Below are 20,757 nucleotides of genomic sequence, written 5' to 3'. Positions count from 1 at the left end.
TAATTTTGTTTGTCACTGGAGCTACACCAACCCTACCAACCCTATCACGAATATATTCATTTCGCATTTTGTCTCTAAGTGTAAAGCCACTCATCCACCTAATCATTTTCATCTCAACAACACTTAGAGCATTCAACATCCACTCTCCACTCTAAGTATCATGCTTCTCTTTTAAAGGCCAACATCCAGCGCCATAGAGCATTGCAGGTCTCACCACCATCTTATAAAATTTTCCTTTCAGTCTAAGCGGTACTTTTCTATCACACAAAAGGCCCGAAGCATTCCTCCACTTCAACCAACCAACTTGAATTCTACTATTAACATCCCCATCTATATCACCATTGCTTTGGACCCAAGATATCTAAATCGTTCACACCTTTTAATAATTTGATCACCCAAAGTCACACTTCTGTCACTAGAGCTACTACTACTAACATTACATTCCATGTATTCAGTTTTAGTTCTACTTAAATGAAGGCCTTTAGACTCCAATGTAGACCTCCATATTTCAAGTTTTTCCTGGGTTTTTTCTCTCGTTTTATCCACGAGAAGGATATCATCAGCAAAAAGCATACACCAAGGTACATCCTCCTGTAGATGTCCAGTAAGGCCATCCATAACTAAAGCAAAAAGATATGAGCTTAAAGTCGATCCCTGATCTAATCCAACAGAAATAGGAAAATATTTGGTCAATCATTTTGAATGTTTTGCAAAAATGTTATAACAAAACTCATCAAATTAGCTTTTTTCACATCACACCTTTAGTGTTAATTAAAATGTTTAAAACACTGGCATTAGAATTATTTTTTCATCGAAGGTGGAGACGTAAGCATAAAGTCATCGTAGTCACTTGAACCAAAATAATACACAATTTTCATATTGACATCGGTCATATGTAAAATATGCACTAAAATGATCAAAGGTTTGTAACTTATATAAAACTATGATCAAAATATTATAACTTGCAATTTATATTTTATTAGTAATTGCTTAGGTTCATGCAAGCATCAAGAGCACATCAAAATCAACTGAAGCTCGGTGAATCATTTTCTCTTACATGCATATTGTCACATACTAATTTATCTCAAGTCAACCGTGCCACTGCACCGCCCTTGGCACTAAATCAACCTAGCCGTCACAACGCTTGGACTTGTAACATAAAACACTCTAGGAAGAAGAGTTGGGAGAAGTATTGGAGAAATAAACACTTCATTAAGAAAAAAAGATTACAACACTTGAATACTTGGAAATTTGGATGGTTCTTAGATGGATACAAATGAGGGGGAGAAACTCTTATTTATAGTCCTCTCCAAGACTAAGGGAACTTTCTAGATTACATTAGAATATACTAATTTCTAGACAGTTCTACATTACTCTTTACATATACATGATTCCAGAATTTTCTAGAATATTCTAGAGTTCTTTTGAAGCTTGCTTCTTTCAATATATTTCTAGAATTAAATGGAACCTTCTAAAATTTCTTGGAATAATCTCCTTCTTTCTAGTTTTTTCTAGAATGCCTTCGAATCTTATGGAGTCCCTTGGATTGCTCTCTTCATTCTGGTCTTCTCTAGAATCTTCATTTCTCATAATTAGCTTGTCAATTATTCTTGAAGATGACGGAGTGTGACAATATGTTACCTTGAACAACCCAATAAATTTTAGGGCATTTGGAAAATCAGATATCAAGAAAAATTCCAATTGTGTGAGAGCAAAAAATACCATTTTAGAATTGTATTTAGGGTAAATTTTAGTAAATAGCAATCTTAAATCTAAACAATGAAATTCTTAGAGACACAATGCACTACTTTAATCGAGACAATTCTTATAAAATTATCTCTTCCATAATTTTGTTGACTACAAGTGCTTGCTTTTACAAAGATCAAAAATACCACATAATATAATAAACACTATATTACCTGAATTAGATGAGAAAAAAAAAAACTTTGGACTTGATTTTGAATTTTTTTAGGTATTAAATCCATAATAAAATAATATTTCTGCCTTTAAAGATAGTATATTATTCTTAATATTGCATTTGATTACCCAAAAAAAAAATTTACATAATTTATATTACAACTTCCTCGTAGATTTGTTTGGTGACTCAACCGAAAAAGAATGAAAGTGAGTCAACAATTTGAAAAAGCAAATCAACAAGTTGCCTCAAACAAACCCTTAGCCATTCCAACTTCAATTATAACTAAAATTTCTATTTTTTTCCTTAAAATGCACTTACATTGCTAGCATATATATTTCTACAAAATTAAGTATAACTTCTACCTTTGTATTTACATCTCCTTTTTCATATCTCTATATCCTCTTATAACACATCCTATTAAAATTAGATGTCCATTTAAGGCAGCTCTAATAAGTAACCCCCCTCTAAAGTGTATGATGTAATAGTTCATACATAATGTCCCTAAATTGATTTTTCCCACCATCTTCTCATAGAACATAAGAAGCATAAACTCTAATCACACTTATTATGTTTTCATTTATAATTAAACTTAATATTAATCAACATATCACTGACCTCAATAATTATACTTTTTACTCTTCGTCTACATCAACCACTAATATAGTTTGATTATTAGCCCTCCCTACAACAACTTATAACATTCTCCAATTTAAATGTATTTCTCTCCATGCTCATCTTTTTTCATGCGAATAAGACTTTTTTTTCTAATCATCACGCCGATTAGTTTTTTTTGCCTTCCCACTCAAATCACAAAATTTACGTAGCATACAATCTTTGTTTTAAATCTGAGAAACCATTGCACATTTTCTCATCACAATGGGGTTAAACCAAGGAATTTCATTACATATAACATCAAATAAGCCCTTGACAATTTGTTACCATGATTGACGATGCAACGCATCATTCAGGCGTGTTGTTCTAATAATAAATTAACCACTCTACACAATAGATTGAGAAATTGGACTTCACTTCTAAGAAACACCCAAACACTATCAAATATAAAATTTAGATTCATTTTACAAGCTTTGACAAAAGCTTTATGATTTTCTATCAGCCTATCACCAATGTTCAACTATTTTTGATCTAGAGTTGAAATCAAAATGATGTATTGCTTAGCATCTATAAGGTAGGAAAATATGGAAATAATCAAGGCATCGACAATTTTAAAACAAAAAACTTTATATATATGTAAGATTGGTTCTATTATCAAGGTAGGTGTTCTTTCGAAACTAAAAATAGATCGACAATGTTGTTAACTGATGATCCATGGGTGCATATCATGCCTCCATCATCGAAGTCCATTATCACATCTTGATAATGATAGCAAAATTGAAAGACCGACAACTCAAAAAACAAATAAGAAATGAACTTGACAAATAGATTCTACAAAATTTTTCATCCCAAAGATTAAATGCCTGATCTACAAAGACTGAAAATAAATTCCAAACTCCAAAAGTGACTGCGGTTTATAACGTAAAACTGCTTAAATTTGATGTGCCAAGCTTGGAGATGGCATGGTTTAAAGTTTTGAATCACTATCACCATCTAGAGACTAAAGTTAGTGGAAAACAAGTTTCAAGATCTAATAGCATTTGGAAGACTTGGATCCTTAAGAACATCTTTGTTCCTTTACAATCTCATCTTATAGCAGTCAATAAGCATATGGTAATATCATGAATTTAGGAAGTTTGGAATGAGCTCGTATAAAATGCCTAATCAATTACCCTCAGCATTAGTCAGAGGTACAATTTCCATCATGCAGCAACAAACATATCCATAAGCACGTGACAATCTAATTGTCAAACCTACCCCTACAATTTATAGTTGCTGTTGGTGGTCCTATCTCTAAAAATTCTGTCATTTCTGTTGAATTATTTGCTCTTAAACATGAACTTTCACTTGCTAAATCTTTGCTAGTTCAGCACATTTTGATAGAGATGGAACTAATAACTAAATGTTTGGCTATATACTATGCTAGCTCCTATCTCCTTTATTTATTGATTGATATTACAAACCTTCTCAATTCGTTTAACTATAAAAGGGAGTATATTTTTAGAGAACGGAATGCTTGTGCGGACTAGTTAGCAAAAAAAGGGACACAAACTCAAGGTTTGTTGTTGTTTAACAACTCCAATTGTACCTTTGAATTAAGAGGTTGATACGCACGAGACTCCTTCCATTACCCCAAATACACACAGGACACCTCCCATGCTACGTGAGCCGGTTCAGGTTTGGACTAGCCAAAAGGAGCCAAACCAGTTGGCCCAGCCCAAATCTCGTCCGGGCGATCCTAGCACTCGGGTGGGGCCCTACAGATCGTATAGAAGAAAAGGAATTAAGAGGGCTTTTGGGGGTAAATTTGAAAGGAAAACTTGAGGAGTATGTATTAGTGCCTAAGGGTTAGGGTTTGTTCCTTTTATGCATGTTTTGCTGGTTCTTATTTTCTTTCCTTCCTGTGGTGTCCTAGCGACATCTAGGGTTGTGGGAGAGACAACCTACCTCTTGAACAGTAGATCATCATTGTATCTTGCTTGTTTCCTTTGATTTTCGTAAGAGCGGCCCTTGTTTGAGTTTTTCACCTATTTATTGCAATTCGTTGTTGTTTGCCAGCTGATTTTAGTTTTGGATCGTAACAGTGGTTTGATTAATCTTGATAAAATGGGTGGGTTTGCTTTACATTAGAGATGTTGTTTATCTATAATTTCCTAATCTTCTTCGTTTTTATTTCTCTTTTGCTTTGTTATTTTCTTTTTGAAGTTTCGTTGGTTGATTAATTACTAGCTGGATAGTAGGGATTTCTCTATGCCGCCCTTTAGCGGAATACTTTTGTTCTTTTCTTCAAAATAGAAAAATGCAAATATGTGTTATTTCATATTTGTGTTAGGTAAGGATATGGTTATTTGTGTTATTGTTAGTAGGTGCTTTGTTTTTTGCCTCTTCAAGGGGCTTTTCAATTATTGTTAGATTGCTTCTCTTAACAAAGAGTTAATCCATCTAATATTAGTTTTATGCTCTAAGTTTAGGCAGCCTTGGCTGGAAGATTTTCTAGTTTATTTTATCTCTGCTTTGGCAAATGATATGGGGGTTATCTTGGCAGTCCTTCTGGTCAATTTTTCATGTATTCTCCAGATCTCTGATGATGTCGGTCTGATTTTTCTATTGCTTGTCCTTTTAGATGGTAATATAGCTAGTCGTTTTTTGTTTGTGATCTTTGAAGGTTTCTGAGTATCTGCTAGTCCGAGTCATGTCTTTTCTCCATTATCTTTTTCTCGTTGTACCTGCCCCCACATTTACTAATCTTAGTCCTTTTGCTTTTTCATCTATTTAAGGGGCCATCCAAGTATGCTCTTATTCAGGAGTTTGATCCAGCATCCCTTTGATATTTTGCTTGGTTGTTTGTAGTCTGTTTTGGTGTTGCTCTCATCTGCTTTGATTTCTATGGATTCATGTGAGGGTCTTGGGGCACTTCATGGCTAGAGCTTTTTGGCTTTAGCCTGAAGTGTCCTAAGACTTCTAATGGATTCATTTTTTATGATTTTTTGTTTTCTCTCAGCTTTGTTTTCCTTTTTTTATTTACTTTTTCTTGATATGGTTGTTCTATCTCTTTTCTCGGTCTCATTCCTCTAGTGTTTGGTTCTCCTTTTCATCTTCTTCTCCATGGTAGTTGGGCATTGTATTTTATGGTTGGTTTAAACTTGGTAGTTTTCTTTTGTTTGGATGGCTTCATGAACCAATATAGCTTTCTGTCTTTAGCTACGAAGCCATTCAAACATAACTTAGTTGCCTTTGTTTAGTTGTGTCCATTATTTTGTATTTGTGGCCTTGGATCATTTTTATAATTTCTTTTATATCTCTAACTTCTGGTTTATTGCAAGATTAGCTGGTTGGATATATTTATCTTCGTTTTTGGCAAGTTGGCTTTGTCTTGCAATGTTCTCCTTTGCAGGTTGCCCAAAGAATTCATTACTGTTCATGACTTTACTTCCTGGAGTAATCATGTAGTGGACTTTTCCAGCACTTTCTCCTCATGCTCCTCTTGCTTTGATTAGAGAGTGAGTTGTAGTGTTTGTGTCTACTTAAGGAGTTTTGAGCCCTTAGGTTATGTTTCTCTCGAGTGAGTTGCACTGGGTGCAGTTGAGGTACCGCCATATCTGTATCCCTCTTTTTGTTATTAATAAACGATTCCTTTTTCTTACCAAAAAAAAAAAAAAGTCTATTGAAGCTATACATCCGGTCATCCTTTCCAGTAAAAATATTTTTACACCATTATGCATATTGAAGCACCAAGAGCTCAGCTGAAGATTGACTGAAACGTTGCTATGTATATTAGTATGTTAAAGCAAAAGTAAACTAACTATTATGGAAAGTAATAAATTTAAAGCTTATGTTATGTAATCTAATTAGAGAGATATAATTACAAAATATTTTTAATATTAGAGATATTTCTAATATATAGAAATAGAAGTGTATACACATATGGAACATATATCAATAAGAGAAAGAGATACATCTCGAACATGGCATCAAAGCCAAGCATGGCTCGTGGCCCTCCTCGATTCGGCTTCATTCCTCGCATGTGAGGGCGGCCTTACCTATGTTGTTTGTCGTTCTGCGTCACGACTTAGTCTGTGTCATTCGTCCTCGTCTGCTTCAACCGATTTGGCTTATGTCATTTGGCTCCATCTGCATCATGCAGTTTTGCCTGCAACGTTCAAATCTTCCTCCTTCCATCGCTTCGCTGCATCATTCGGCTTCGTCTACATTGTGTGGTTTCATGTGCAATGTTTGAAGCTTGTGACGGGATGAGGGCGTCACTCGAATCTTTATCTGCTTCGACTTCATCCCGACACCGCTAGCTTGAATGTTGTTGGCTATCATTAGTGGTCATATCCCATGGAGTTGTTCGTCGACTTTATTAGTCTTCGACGATCATTGAATTTTTCATTAAGTCATTTGTCTTCTACGACTCAGTATCACTCGTCTATGGAGTTTGCCCATCCTTCGGTTAGCCTGTACATCTCGTTCATACCAACACATTGGGATGCCATCATTGGTGATAAGTGAGGCTAATGAACAAAAACATGTGGTGACAGGTTCAGTTTAAGCAGTAGCTAAAATTACGGATGAAAAATTAAATGATGTCAATTATGTTTACTAAAATAAAACAATGAGAGTTTACTTGAGAAGGATTTCTCAATAGAGTCATCTCATTGATAATCCTCTAACTGAGACTGATATGAATTATTCTGAGTAAATGAGAATTGATATCCAACTTTTGATACAAATATAGAACTCTTTCGATCCTGATCAATCTTGTCATAATACTCATTGTGATTATGTTAAAAATGTGAGAGGAATTGACATTTGTGTTTTGAGAGAAAAAATATTTTTGAACTTTGATGTAAGTAAGCAATTCTATCAAGCCAAACAATAAAATCAATCACTTAACACTTATCACATGCACTTTAAACGTGTTTATGAAAAAATTGAATACACTATTGCCCTTTAATATTGATGTTCGGAATCAGCGGACTCAAATAGAACAAAAGGATATTATGAGTTTTTTAGCTGACCTCAACTCTCAGTATGAATATGTCAAATCACAGATCTTATCTTACCCTGAAGTTACTACTCTAAGAAAAGCCTATACTAGAGTGTTGCATATTATGCCGAGTTACTAAGCTTCATTCGTACAACCTAGCACTCTTGTTAGTCAAAAAAAAAAACAGACATCAGTAAACCTCAGTCTGGAGACAATTATGGAAGTGAAAGTCTAAATTATGAAAATCACAACCCAAGGTTAGTTTGTTACTACTACAATGAACCTGATCCATACAAAGAGATAGTGTCAGAAGTTGCAAAAAAAAATCCGAAAGGTTCTAGATTACAATCAACTCACATGGTCACTACTAATAAGGCATCTCAGAGTAACGCTCGATTTCAACATATGAATATGTTAAATTCATCCAATTTCAGGAAGGATCCAAAAAATCTCCCTACATTAATGCCTTTATTGTGTCAAGTAACAATGATGTCTTGTTCATATTCCACACAATGTGTCAATGATTTTGGTGCCACAAATTACATAACATATAATCCAAAACGTTTTTCCACCTATCATAAATATATTTCTACCATCATCTTTGCAGATGTATCCATCTCTAAAATTCTTGGTTCTAGTACCATTAATATTACACCTACATTATATTTAACACTTGTCCTTAATTTACCTCAATTCTCTTTTAATCTTATTTATAATAGCAAAATTATTCGTGCTCTTAACTGTTGTATCTTATTCTTTCATGACCATTGTCTTTCTTAGAATCTTATTATGACGAAAAAAATTATTGATAAAAGAAGAGAACCAACATGGCTATACATCTAGGGCAACGAACTACTGGACTCATAGAATGTTCCAGCACCTTATCTTCGTTTGAGATTCATTATCGATTAAGACATCCATCACTACCAATGCTAAAAAAGTTATACACTCAATTTCAACAATTATCGTCTTTAGATTGAGTCGGGTCAATTTGCTAAACATCATCGTTTGTTTTCTATTCCTAAAATTAATAAAAGAATTATTCATACTTTTGACTTGGTTCATTTTAATGTATGGGGATTTTGTCCTATTTTATCAAATAGATTTTGATATTGTCACTTTTTGTGGATGATTTTTCTCGTGTGCCTTGACTTTATGAAATCACTTATTGAATTACTATAAAATTTTCAATCTTTGTGCTAAAATTAAAACTCAATTCAATATTTTTATTAAGATTCTGAAAAATGACAATGCCAAAAAATATCTCTGCACCTTTTCAGACAAACATGATATAAAATGGAATGTTTCACCAATCATTCTCTGTCAATACTCCAAGTTAAATGAAGTAACTAAAAGAAAAATAGAAATCCTCTTAAGACAGATAAAACTCTTTTGTTTCAAACTAATGTACTCAAATATTTTTTGGTTGCTACAGTTTATACTACATATTTAATGATTAATCGGACGTCTACCTACTAAGTTTTATTTCCAACCAACTCTCTCTTTCCCATTGAACCACATATATTTTAGTATACTTATTTTGTTCGTGATACTCTACCTATTTCTAAATTGGACCCTATGGGTCTGTTTGGGGCAGCTGCAGATATAAGCAGATTATCCTGACAAGCTAATAATCTGCAGATTATCAGGATAAGCTGGTTTGTTATTTGAGAAAGTTTATTCATAATAGCTTATTTGTAGTTGTTGCTGTATAAATGATCATTCTGCCCCTGTTCAGAAATGTTGTTTGCAACAGAATTATATGCAGAAAAGAATAGATAAACCAGAAGCATACAAGATAATGCCTTTGTCATTAAATTCTAACGATATTTACACTTCCTTTGCCATTGCATTCCAATCATTCACAATGATATATGGCAAATTGGCACGTCATGATTTAAAAGATATCTCAATCATCTATGTGAAAGAATCAAATTTAAAGCCAAAATATATTTTCTTGGCCCCGATCATCATTGTTAAAAAATGGAAGTTCTGTGAAGCATAGATGAATGTGTACGCATCTTGAGCACAACCAATTGACCATACAAACAAAAAACAAAAACAAAAAAAAACCAATAGAAGCATGCAAGATGTAACATTGAGAATTTTTGCATATTAGAGCCAGACAAATCAAGAGCTAATATGGCGATAATCCCGCAAAAAAACGATTTTATCTAATGATGCAACTATTTTTCTCGAATGAATTACCTAATTTCTATTCAAATCTTGCAAAAAAGCTTCCAAAAATTTCAAGATCCCCATACCCTCACAATTCATAAGGTTGCAAAGAAGCTTCCAAGATTTATAAAAGTACCATCACCTGTAATCACCACAATTCCAAAGAGCTGCCATCCATATGGAGCAAGGAAAACAAGCCAATCCATCTCTAATTCCTTTTCATATTCATCTTCTCACAAGAAGGGCAAATTCCATCTATCAAGGTCAAGCCAAACAGTTTATCACTTTAAAGCCAAACAGTATCTCCTCCAAAATCTTCTCATATCCATCTTACAATCTCACCAACCCAATCCACCAACGCACGCGACAGTGCCCCATCCACAGAAGGGCAAATGCCACACAAGAACCTCTGAAATCCATCCGTTTCGAAAATGTAGAATAAAACAATTCTAACCAAAGAGTGCATATAGACGAAAAATCAACAGAGCAAACCACCACGAAATAATATAAATAAAACCTTAGCACAAAAGCCATTCTTTCAACGAAAGCATAAAAAAATTCTGACATCAAAGCAGATAGGAGATTTCAAACCAAAAAATCCCTGGAGGTCGAAAATCAATAAAACAGAGGTGACGATGAGGTTACTTACAGAGCACCAGAAGCACAGATCGGGGATAAGAAGGCAACAATTGAGAGAAATGAGGAGAGAATCGAGCAGATAGGGCTTCCGCATGAGACGAGCGGAGAGAAGAGCGAGGGCAGAAGGGCAAATGGAGGAAAGCGTAGGGGCTAGACACAGGACGCAACCCGTATACCGCGTCTGTGGATATTAACAAAACGCGGTAGGCGTTGGAAAAATGCCGCCCACACAAATAAGTGCCCCAAACGCAACTTAAGTAATTAAAATGTATCTTTCCAAGATACTCTCCTTTGCAAAAAGAGTCAATATTTTTTTCTTTTTAAACAGACAAATGGTCTTTATTGATATCACCTTTCATGAACAAATCCAAATCAAAAGATTCCGATGAGTTGTTAATGTATCACATCATTAGTTCAACTCTACTTCCACCACCAATGTCTTAGCCTAGACCAAATATCACTAAAGTTTACTCGAGAAGACCTCATCCTCCAGATCCTAAACCAACACCGGTATCGTCTTCTTTGATGGATCCTCCGCCTAGTGATCTTAATTTATGTATTATTTTCAAAGAGGTAAACGCCAATAAGCCTATCTCATTTCCTCATTAGTTAACTAATAATTAGTTAACTTCTACTTCTTACTCTTTTATTGTTTCTTAACTCCATTGAGGTCCTGAAATTTGTTCAGCAAACCATATCCTATTCTGGGTAGCGAGCAGTAATGCTTAATGAAAGAATGTCATGACTGAAAATAGAACTTGGGAACTAATTGAACTAACTTTCGACAAGAAAATTTTTGGTTGTAAATAAGTCTTTGCAGTCAAGTTTTATTCTAATGGATCTGTAGCTTGCTCAAAGCTTGATTGTTTACTAATGGCTATGATCAACTTATGGGATTGGCTACTTGGACACGTACTCTCTAGTAACTAAGTTGAATTATGTCCATCTATTTTTGACGTTGGTTGCGATGAATAATTGGTCTCCACACCAGCATGATGTGAATGATGTCTTTTTGCATTGTGGCATGTTAAAAGAAGTATGCATGGAGCAACCTCCTAAGTCTGTGGCTCAGGGGGAGTCTAGGGAAGTATGTCTCCTTTGAAAGTCATTATATAAATTGAAGCAAAGTCCTCGAGCATGGTATTAAAAATTCAGCCAAACATTAGAAGAGTTTGTGGTGCAGAGAAGCAAAATTCTTTTCCCCCTATAGTCCATCAATAGTCAGCTTTGGAGCAGATACTATGTTACCTCAAAAGAGCTTCTAAACAAGATATTCTATATCAGAACTATGGGCACAAAAATATTGAATGTTTCTTCGTATAGATTAAGAGAGTTCCTAGATTGATCGAATATCCATTAATGTATATTGGATTTTTTTTTGTGACAATTTGGTCATGGAAGAGTAGGAAATAAAATGTAATGTCACGATCCACTGCATAATCTAAATATTGAGCAATGTCGCAAGCTTCAAATGAATTGATATGAATCCCCCAATTCATGACAAAAAAAGGTTTTAATATAACAACTCCAACAAATTTGTGGTGTGATGATCAAGTTGCAATTCATGTTGCTTCAAACACTATGTTCCATGAACGAATTAAGCACATTGAGATAGATTGTCATTTTGTTCGTTAAAAGATTCAACAAAATTTGATTTATGTAACTCTTATAAAGGTCGAAGAACAACTATGGGACATCATAACAAAGGCCCTAATAATACTAGGGTAACTTATATTTATAACAATTTAGGCATGATAAATATCTATGCTCTAGCTTAAAAGGAAGTTTTATGAAAAATAATAAATCTAAAACTTGTATGTTAGAAAGTGTGTATATTAGCCAGCTAATATTAAGTGATCTAATAAGAAGAAATCTAATTAGAGGATCTTTTCTATATTAGATATTTTCCTAGTCTATAGAGATAAGGTAACATATTTTTTCAATTGAGAAATAAGAGAAAGAGTGCTCCCCATCACACTAACAATAAGACATAACTTAAAAACATTTAAAGCAAGAATTGTAACTTTGCAAGAGTTGTTATCTCAGATGAAATTTTAAAAAAATGGAAGAGTTTAAATGTCCCGTATTTCATAAAAGTAAATACTAATATATCAACAAGACATGAAACAATAATGAAAAACAAATGACTATCACGATTAGGCATGTAGTTTGACTTGAATTCTAGCCATAAGGAATTAATCAATTAAATGTGGTATGGATAAATAATTAACCTCAGTATTTGATTTGAATTAGTTTAAGAAAAAGAATGACCAACAAAAGAAGACAGCTGAAAATTTCGAATAACTCCACATACATGCATTAATCAAAATTTAGAAAATATATTTAGAAAATGTAAGAAAATGCGTTTGATCTAAATCCAAAAGGAGATTAAATTACACGAGCTTAGTCTCATATCAAAGAATCATATGCATCTTAGTTCCTATAACCATGCATAACTAATGTCAACTTTCTTTGAACTATTTATTAGGAAATAAATATAAAAGAATAATGGCTTTAATATAAAAATGTATTGAAAGAAAAGAAACAAAAGAATATATAAAATACACTGGATTTCTTGAAATGGAAGCTGACTACAAAAATGTCTAACCCAATGAAAGGAGGTAACAGTTTCACTAAGCGATAGGCATGCAATTCATTTGGTGATGTGGAGTTTTGCTTTGATGTTTAGCATGAAAGGTACTCCTTGATACTCTCGCAGAGATATGCAAGCTCTTCTGCAAGCATATTTATTCAACATACTGCTTTCATATTCACACACAAGACAAAATTTTGATGTGCTAGCTTTTAAAAGAAAAAAACATAGCAACTGAAAAAAAATACTGAAAGAGGCCTTGACAAAATGTACCCTAAAAAAAAAGGTATTTTAGCCAAATGCCTGATGGTAAAGAAATGGAACAATTAAAAATTTAAAACTTGTTTGACATGAAATTGATCTAAAAATTTGTCAAATTTAATGTAAGATGTTAAAGATTCATTAAGTTACTTGCTTGAAATCCGCAGCTTTAAAAACACTTTGAATGTTCTATGAGAATGCTTTCAAGAAATTCTTTTTGGTTAATCATGGTATGGCAGAACCCCAAGCAAGAGTTAGAAGTTTATGAAAGACAGCAAAATAGCCATAAGAATCCCTACACATGGATATAAAAGCTTATATTGGAAAAAAGAAAAAAGTAAAAATTTGTCATTCATCAAAATTTTTGTATAAAGTATCGAAAGGATTGGATGTACCAAAGGAAATAACTAATAGGATAAGATGGAAATCCAATTAAATTTGATCATGGGGCATTTATAAATCACCAATAACAAATAAAGCAATTAAAATATAGTTTCATTTCCATCGTTAGCACCTGTTTTATGATGTTTAGTTCTTCCTCTTCTCAAGCTTCCTTTATTAAAACCCCAACATACTATATTAGTAATAAAGAAACCGATATGATATGCTCAAAAGGTTTGTTTAAATTGTGTATCAACCTGTCAGGATTAGTCTTATTTCAATTATGATATAGATTCGGGTTAAGCATTTAAGTGGCAGCTTAATTTGGTTCATATGGCTTTTAAAAGATGTTAGGAAGGGTATATAAGCCTTGGAGAAAATTTAGGAGTAGCATTAAGTTCCATTGCAATAGTAATTGGCCGAGCAAGAAAATAGCCCCAAACCCAAAAGCATGCTTGTCTAGAGCTTTTGATGTGAAGAGAATATGAGATCTGTCAACCTAGGCTCTCAAGTGTTTCACAATTTTTCAAGGGTTTTAAGTAGGTCAAATGGATGCAAAACAAGACTAAGTTGAATTTAGTCAAGTGCAGACCGAGAGCCCCCAAAGTGTTTTTGAAGAGAATTAAAGATGGAATAGAATGAGGAACGGTAGTAGAGTATGGGGATAAGATTGAGGAAGAGCTCTACAATAAAAGTCAGTAAGTTTTATAGAAATTTTGTAAGCTACTACACATCAAAGTAGTAAGAATTGAAAAGATCACCAAACCCTTTCAATGGTGAGGTCACCCACCAAGCCCTTGCTTCTTTGAGAAGAAAATCCAAAACTGCAGCAAACCAACATGTACCCCCATCTCTCCACTAGCATATAATATTTATAACATTTTACATGAAAAGTAAATTAAAAAAATAGCAAGGAGGGGAGAGTAAGGAACAACTGCATAAAAGGGTACAAACGCAATTAAAACACCATTTGGGAAGTTTAACTTCTACCAGTTTTGAAAAAGGAAGCCAGTCATAAATGCTTATATAGTGATTTCCCTTTCATTTTTCAACCATCAACTCCATTTAAATTCATTGAACAGAAATCCCACCACAATTCAAATTTTAAATTTAGAAATTTTAGTTTCAAAACATGACTTTTTATAACATATATGAAAATAAAAATTCTAATTAGAATTCTCTAATTGACTTATTATCATGGATATTCGTTTGGCAGCAACTTTCTTCTTAACTTGGGCTATTATGGTTGGTCCAGGCCTCCCTCCTCAAGTTCCTTGTGCTACATCAAGTTTAGGCTAAGAAGGAATTCTACTCACACTTCCAAATTCAAGAATATGGGCCAATAATCTTTAATATAGACTTAAGATTCCCCATAAAAGAACATTCTGTGGAAAAATGGTATACAAGTGAAAGATGCCAGGCATCAAAGAATGAACGTTCTTCAAAAAATTCCAAGTAAATTGTGCTTCAAATGTCAAAACCAACTATCACAATTGGAAAAATAATATTCTTTGCCAAACAATACAGAATCCGTTCTCATGCTAAATTCAATTAAAATAAGAATGTTTTAAGGACATCCACATGCTTCAAAACTATAAACTAAAGCCAATAGAAGACAAAAATTTAAGAATCTATGCATGATCATAATGAAGATAGACAACAATTTAGTAAGAAAAACAAATTACTTGTGTAGAATGCCATTATCATATATTGCTGTGGGGCATGGGAAGCATAGTATGAAAACTTAAAGTTTGAAATATTCTTAAACATGTTTGGGCTAATAAGAATTCAAGACATTTTCAGTCCCTTGCAATGGCTCCTAAAATAAAACAATTGAAAATCAATCAGGAGCATAATTTCAATCACCAAATCATTATCTTACAACAAAACAAACTGCATTATATTTGGTACCTGAAAGAAGAACAAAGAAAAAAGCCAAACAGATAATTGATTCAAAGTTCTCTCAAAGGATCATAAGAGTTCCTTTAAGTTTAAATCCAATATAGCCAGACACGCATTTATAGGGCCTGAAAAAAATCCTTAATTATATTGGAACTCATAAATAAATTGCAATGCCCTGGCAATGCTTTGAAGTTTATAGCTAACTACCCTTACCCCAAGCCTGAATGCAAACAATCATCAGCATACCCAAGCAAAAGGATCAACTTAACAAACAAGTTCTTTAGACAAACCATCGACATACCTAGTATGATATGAGAGACATTAAAACAAAAAACCATATACCGAGGTGGTCACATCAGATCTCCTGTAGAGGACATAAAATAAAATAAAATAAAACTTGCAGCATGCAACCATTGAGAGTGGGAGTTGAAATTAGGCCATCTATGGGAATTAATGGAATATTGAGAAGAGTGCTTCTTCTCCACTTATAATCAACCTGTCGGTCAACAAAGCCTAAGCACCAAAATTAATGATAAAATTTTTCGGGGCTGATCGTGCACATGAGAACTTCAATTTCATTCAAAAACCAACAAATTTAATGAAACAAACGAATCAACGGAGTAAATAAATAATAATAATAATAAACCTGAGCTTTGTCGGCGAGCTGGACCACGAGGCGGGAGATGGGGAGAGGAGATTCGTAGACGAAGGAGTGATTGATACACTCGTTGCGAAGGTATCTGGAGAGCACGCGACCATCAGCCGTTAGGCCGGCGATAGCGACGCCGATGTGGTCATCCACTTTAAAGATTTTCTTCTGGTGAGAAGAAAGTTCGGAGGTTGCCTTGTTCACGGTAGCCAGAACGATGTGGGTCGCAGAACGTAGCCCAATTGCAGCCGATCCCTGCTTCACCGCCTCCATTGCGTACTCCACTTGGAAGAGCCGCCCCGCAGGGCTCCAAGTCGTCACATCGGTATCGTACTGATTCCGAAACATTTTTCTTCTTTCTACCACGAAGGTGTAACGTCCTCCTTTCGTCTCGAACGCAATAGAATCGGAGGAATCGGAGGATTTGCGATCTGTGAGCGCCGTCAATCGATGCTGAAGTGTCGGCCAAGAAAATGGAAGCAGGGTTAAAAAAGAAAAAAAAAAAAGTTTTTCTAATACATATTTTATTTTTAGCACATACCACCGAATAACTATTTGTTTATTTATCCAACTACCGAAGATGGATATTACACTTGTAGCACATTGGTGTTATAAGCCTATGCATAAAATGTGTATTTCAAATATTAAAATTTATAATGTGAAGTTAAAGATTTGAGTGGCATGCATGTGAATATGAATATTTAGGAGTCCGACATGTAAATATGTAAGAAATGAGTTGTATGCATCTAAATGCCCCTTTATTTAAGAAGTTATCTATAAGCTCGTTTTGTTTCACCCTATCTTACAAATAACAGAATAAATCACTGCTCAAAGAGTTGTGGCGGCTATTATAATTTTTTTTTAATTTTAAAAAGTCATATTGCAAGCGAGGGCCGAGGAAGAAGAAGAGGAAAATGCAAAAGTGAGATTGGTAAAAATGGTTGTAAGGAGAAATCTTAGATGTTATCTTAATTTTAAATTGAATGTAGTATATGATTATTTAATCAAAATTTATGTTATATTCATCTAAAGAAAGCAAAGATTTTAAGATCAATCTTGATTAAATTTGAATAGTCAGGATATGTGGATACAATATTTTTCCTGTCTTTATATAATGAACCATCATTAAAGTTCCAACATTCAACATGAATTACAAGGCATGATATAAATCTCAAGAGAGTCTTTTTAGCAGAAAATGTTCGGTTTGATAAAAAGTCATGGAGAGCCTCCATTTCAATAAACTTTAGTCAAACTGACCGGCTTGATGAGATGGACCCGATGATACAAAAATTGATTAAACATCATCTCATTTTTCACCAATTGAGTGGTAACAAATCAAACCAATTTTAATGATTAACATATCAATTTATCTGAGGCTACACGCTTAGTCACTATATCAATATGTATATGATTCAATATTTTTGCATGTGCTCATTCTCTCTACATTATTTTATCAAAAAAATCAAAAGCTATATTGAAAATGCAATTTTGTTAAATCAGCTTAATCTATTTTTAAAATTGGGTGCACTTTGTAATTACTTTTTCCGCTAATGCAATGGTAAAAAAGATGATTTGCATGTATATTGCTAGTCTCTTAAATATTTAAACATTTAATATTCAAACAAGAATTTACATATCTATCTCCATTTTTTTTTGTTCGTCGGAATTCATTTTTACCAAACTTTATTTATCGGAAAAAAAAGACGATTAGTAGTTAGAGAAGAGCAAAGAAAGGGCTAGAAGTGATGGAAAAAAAATCCATTGTTAGGCTAAAATGTTAAATAATAGGCAAGAAGTAGAACCCAAAATTCAAAACTTTGGCTCTCATCTAGGAGAAATATTTACGTACATAAGATGTACGCAGCGCTGCGTACATCAGAGGTTATTCAGGGGGGGGTACAATGAGAATTATATCTGGGTTATACCCCCTTGTAACCTCCGGTATAACCCGGATATAACTCCCCTGTACCCCCAGAATAACCTCTGATGTACGCAGCGCTGCGTACATCTTATGTACGCAAATATTTCACCTCATATCTAGAGCCCTTATTTATAAGCATAGATCTAAGGTTTTATGCGCCACAAAATTACTTATACATATAATAGAATGCAAATATATAAAAATAAAAGGTGCATGTGGCCTACATACAAACTCAAGTTCCGACTAGAAGTCGGCTGATGGGCATGAAAGATTCATGGAGTCTCTTTGTGATGAAAATCAAGTAGCACTTTGATATGGTAAATCTGACAAGTTCAATATGGAGATTTAATAAGTTTTTTTATGAGCCAAATTGGATGTCCCTTTCTTCTGTAGGTTGGCAAGTCCATCTAATACTTGGCTCACAAGTTCAGTTGGAAATACGTTTACATGTTTGCTTTGAGCCAATTTGGCGAGTTTTAATCTTTTCAAACACATATTGTGAGTTTGTGCGTTTAGGTTATACACTGTTTATTTATATAATATGTTTTATGTCGCAATCACATCAAAACATATACTTGAAAATGTGAATTTCACTTTTGATGAGTTAATAATAATGATATTTTGATGTAATGCTAAAGACTCGCATGTTATAAGAATAAATATTGAGTTTAGACACTAGATATTGAAATACATAATAATTGTGTGGTATGTAATTAAATCCATATTATTAAATTATTGTATCTATTTATATATATGTATCATCATATTGGCTAAATGAAAACAAAATATATGCCTAGAAAAATGTATTTTACTCCAGATAACTCTATCATAGTGACTCTTTTGATGCATTTAGCGATTAAGATGTTGTCTATGTAATTATATTTAAAAAATTACATATTAAAAATATAACCACTGGAGAATTTTAATACATGTAAATTTTCCTAGCAAACAAACCACACATTTTCTTTACTTTTATTTATCTACGACATTTGTTTTGTTACTGCTATAATATTTTAATATCTCAATCATATCAATCATATATATATATATATATATATATATATATACAGACGATGGTTATAAAACGTTGGTGGATAGCATACTATAATATAATCAAATAAACTAAAGATTCAGAATTTCTATTAACTGGTCATTAAATTTAATTAAAAATTAATTAAGTTATGGTTATGAAAGCCATGCTATTTTAGCTTCGGCCGAGCATAGATTGTCCATGTAGACTTCACCAATGGTGAACTTATTTTTATTTGAAAAGTTTAAATTTATGATAAGAGTTTATGATATAATGACTTGTTCTTGAAACATAGATTGCAAGTATGTAAGTATATAGAGAGATAATGAATAGTGATCAATCGTGTCGTATTCTTAAATGATTCTCTTATTTATAGAGAAGATAATAAATGATAATATTATTATATTTTTGCCTATACTTTAATGGGATTAATACTGGGGTACTCTGGTATTTTGCATATCTGAGCTTGTCATCCAACTGCTTTCTAGCTCAACAAGCTAAGCTTAATTGGCTTTGGGCCTACGGGATTAGTTCGGTCAGTTGAACTAGGTCAGCCTTCTCAGTCCTCTTGATTGGGTCGGTCGTCCAAACTAGTATAGACTAAATTTATTTACTTGTCATGTTAAAGTTCAACATATAGGTCATTAAGTATAAAGTTCAACATATTGATCATCAAGTATTATATACTAAGAGCCGAATTGAATCATAATCTCTTTGACAAAAAAATGTTTCAAATATAACGTGGCATTTTGTAGTTTCGTCACAATCCTTAGTGGAACTAACTCGCCGATAAAGTTAATGACCATATATATATATATATATATATATTAAAAGGAAATTGGTATCGATTTCCCATGCGCTAGGCCCCATGATTAGAGTCTTCACCATGTGTCTAAATATTCGAGAACCCAACGCCATTGGGGATTGAAATCGTGACCTGAGGAAACTTACAGTGAACCCCGCCAACCAACAAACCATGATTTTAGTTTTAGATATATATATATAAGGAATATCTTGCACATGATTTTATTTAAGTTTCAATCGTACAACTTCTAATTTATAAATCAAACCCTTGGTGAGAATTTTCACCAAAAAAGAGGTATTATTCTAAAATTATATGAAATCTTATTAAAAATAGATCAAACCTCAAACATGCAAGAATAGCACCTCAATGAATGGCCACTAATTTCATGGTTTATGAGTACTATGAAATTTTTTTAGCATTTATATAAATGGACATCCATAATAAATTTACTTAAATTTAATTCAAAAATACTAAAAAACAATAATTTTAATATGTTCATTTCAAGTCATCTATTTCTTTATTTAGTTTGATCATAAGTCAAATCATGATAAAATTCAACAAATTAAATCACTAAATTATTCTTAGCAACATAGGGGTCATGCCTAAAACAAATCATCTTTATGTGTTGCAATTCTTCCGAATTGCAGTGGCAATAGTTTCAAATAGAAATAAATTTTTTTTTATGTGAAATAATGTAAAAGTCTAAAATCATATACTATACATAATCATTTAACTCCAATCTCAGTCTATTCTTTTACAAGATCTCCATGGAGAGCTTTATCATGCAACTTTGCAACTGTTTCAAATCATTTCCAGTTACAGCTCCTCCTATCATCAAAAGAATGTGCAATGCAAGCCAGCTGAAAGGTTCTTATGAT

At 33.2% G+C, this 20,757-nt stretch overlaps 1 protein-coding gene across 1 annotated transcript in view; it reads right to left on the bottom strand.

Moving 5' to 3' along the window:
• Positions 1-16,600, bottom strand: part of LOC110029166 (proteasome subunit alpha type-1-A-like) — a 27,441-nt gene extending 10,841 nt beyond the window's left edge. Inside the window, exon 1 of the mRNA XM_020731332.1 lies at positions 16,121-16,600. Coding sequence (XP_020586991.1) covers positions 16,121-16,471 — 351 coding nt within the window. The 5' untranslated portion in view covers positions 16,472-16,600. The remainder of the gene's footprint in view (positions 1-16,120) is intronic.
• Between the last annotated feature and the right edge of the window lie 4,157 nt (positions 16,601-20,757).

The sequence above is a fragment of the Phalaenopsis equestris genome, unplaced genomic scaffold (assembly GCF_001263595.1).
Source record: "Phalaenopsis equestris unplaced genomic scaffold, ASM126359v1 Scaffold000552, whole genome shotgun sequence".
Lineage (NCBI taxonomy): Eukaryota > Viridiplantae > Streptophyta > Magnoliopsida > Asparagales > Orchidaceae > Phalaenopsis > Phalaenopsis equestris.
Note: the sequence above shows the minus strand (reverse complement) of the source record. Positions and strands in the feature narration are given on the sequence as shown.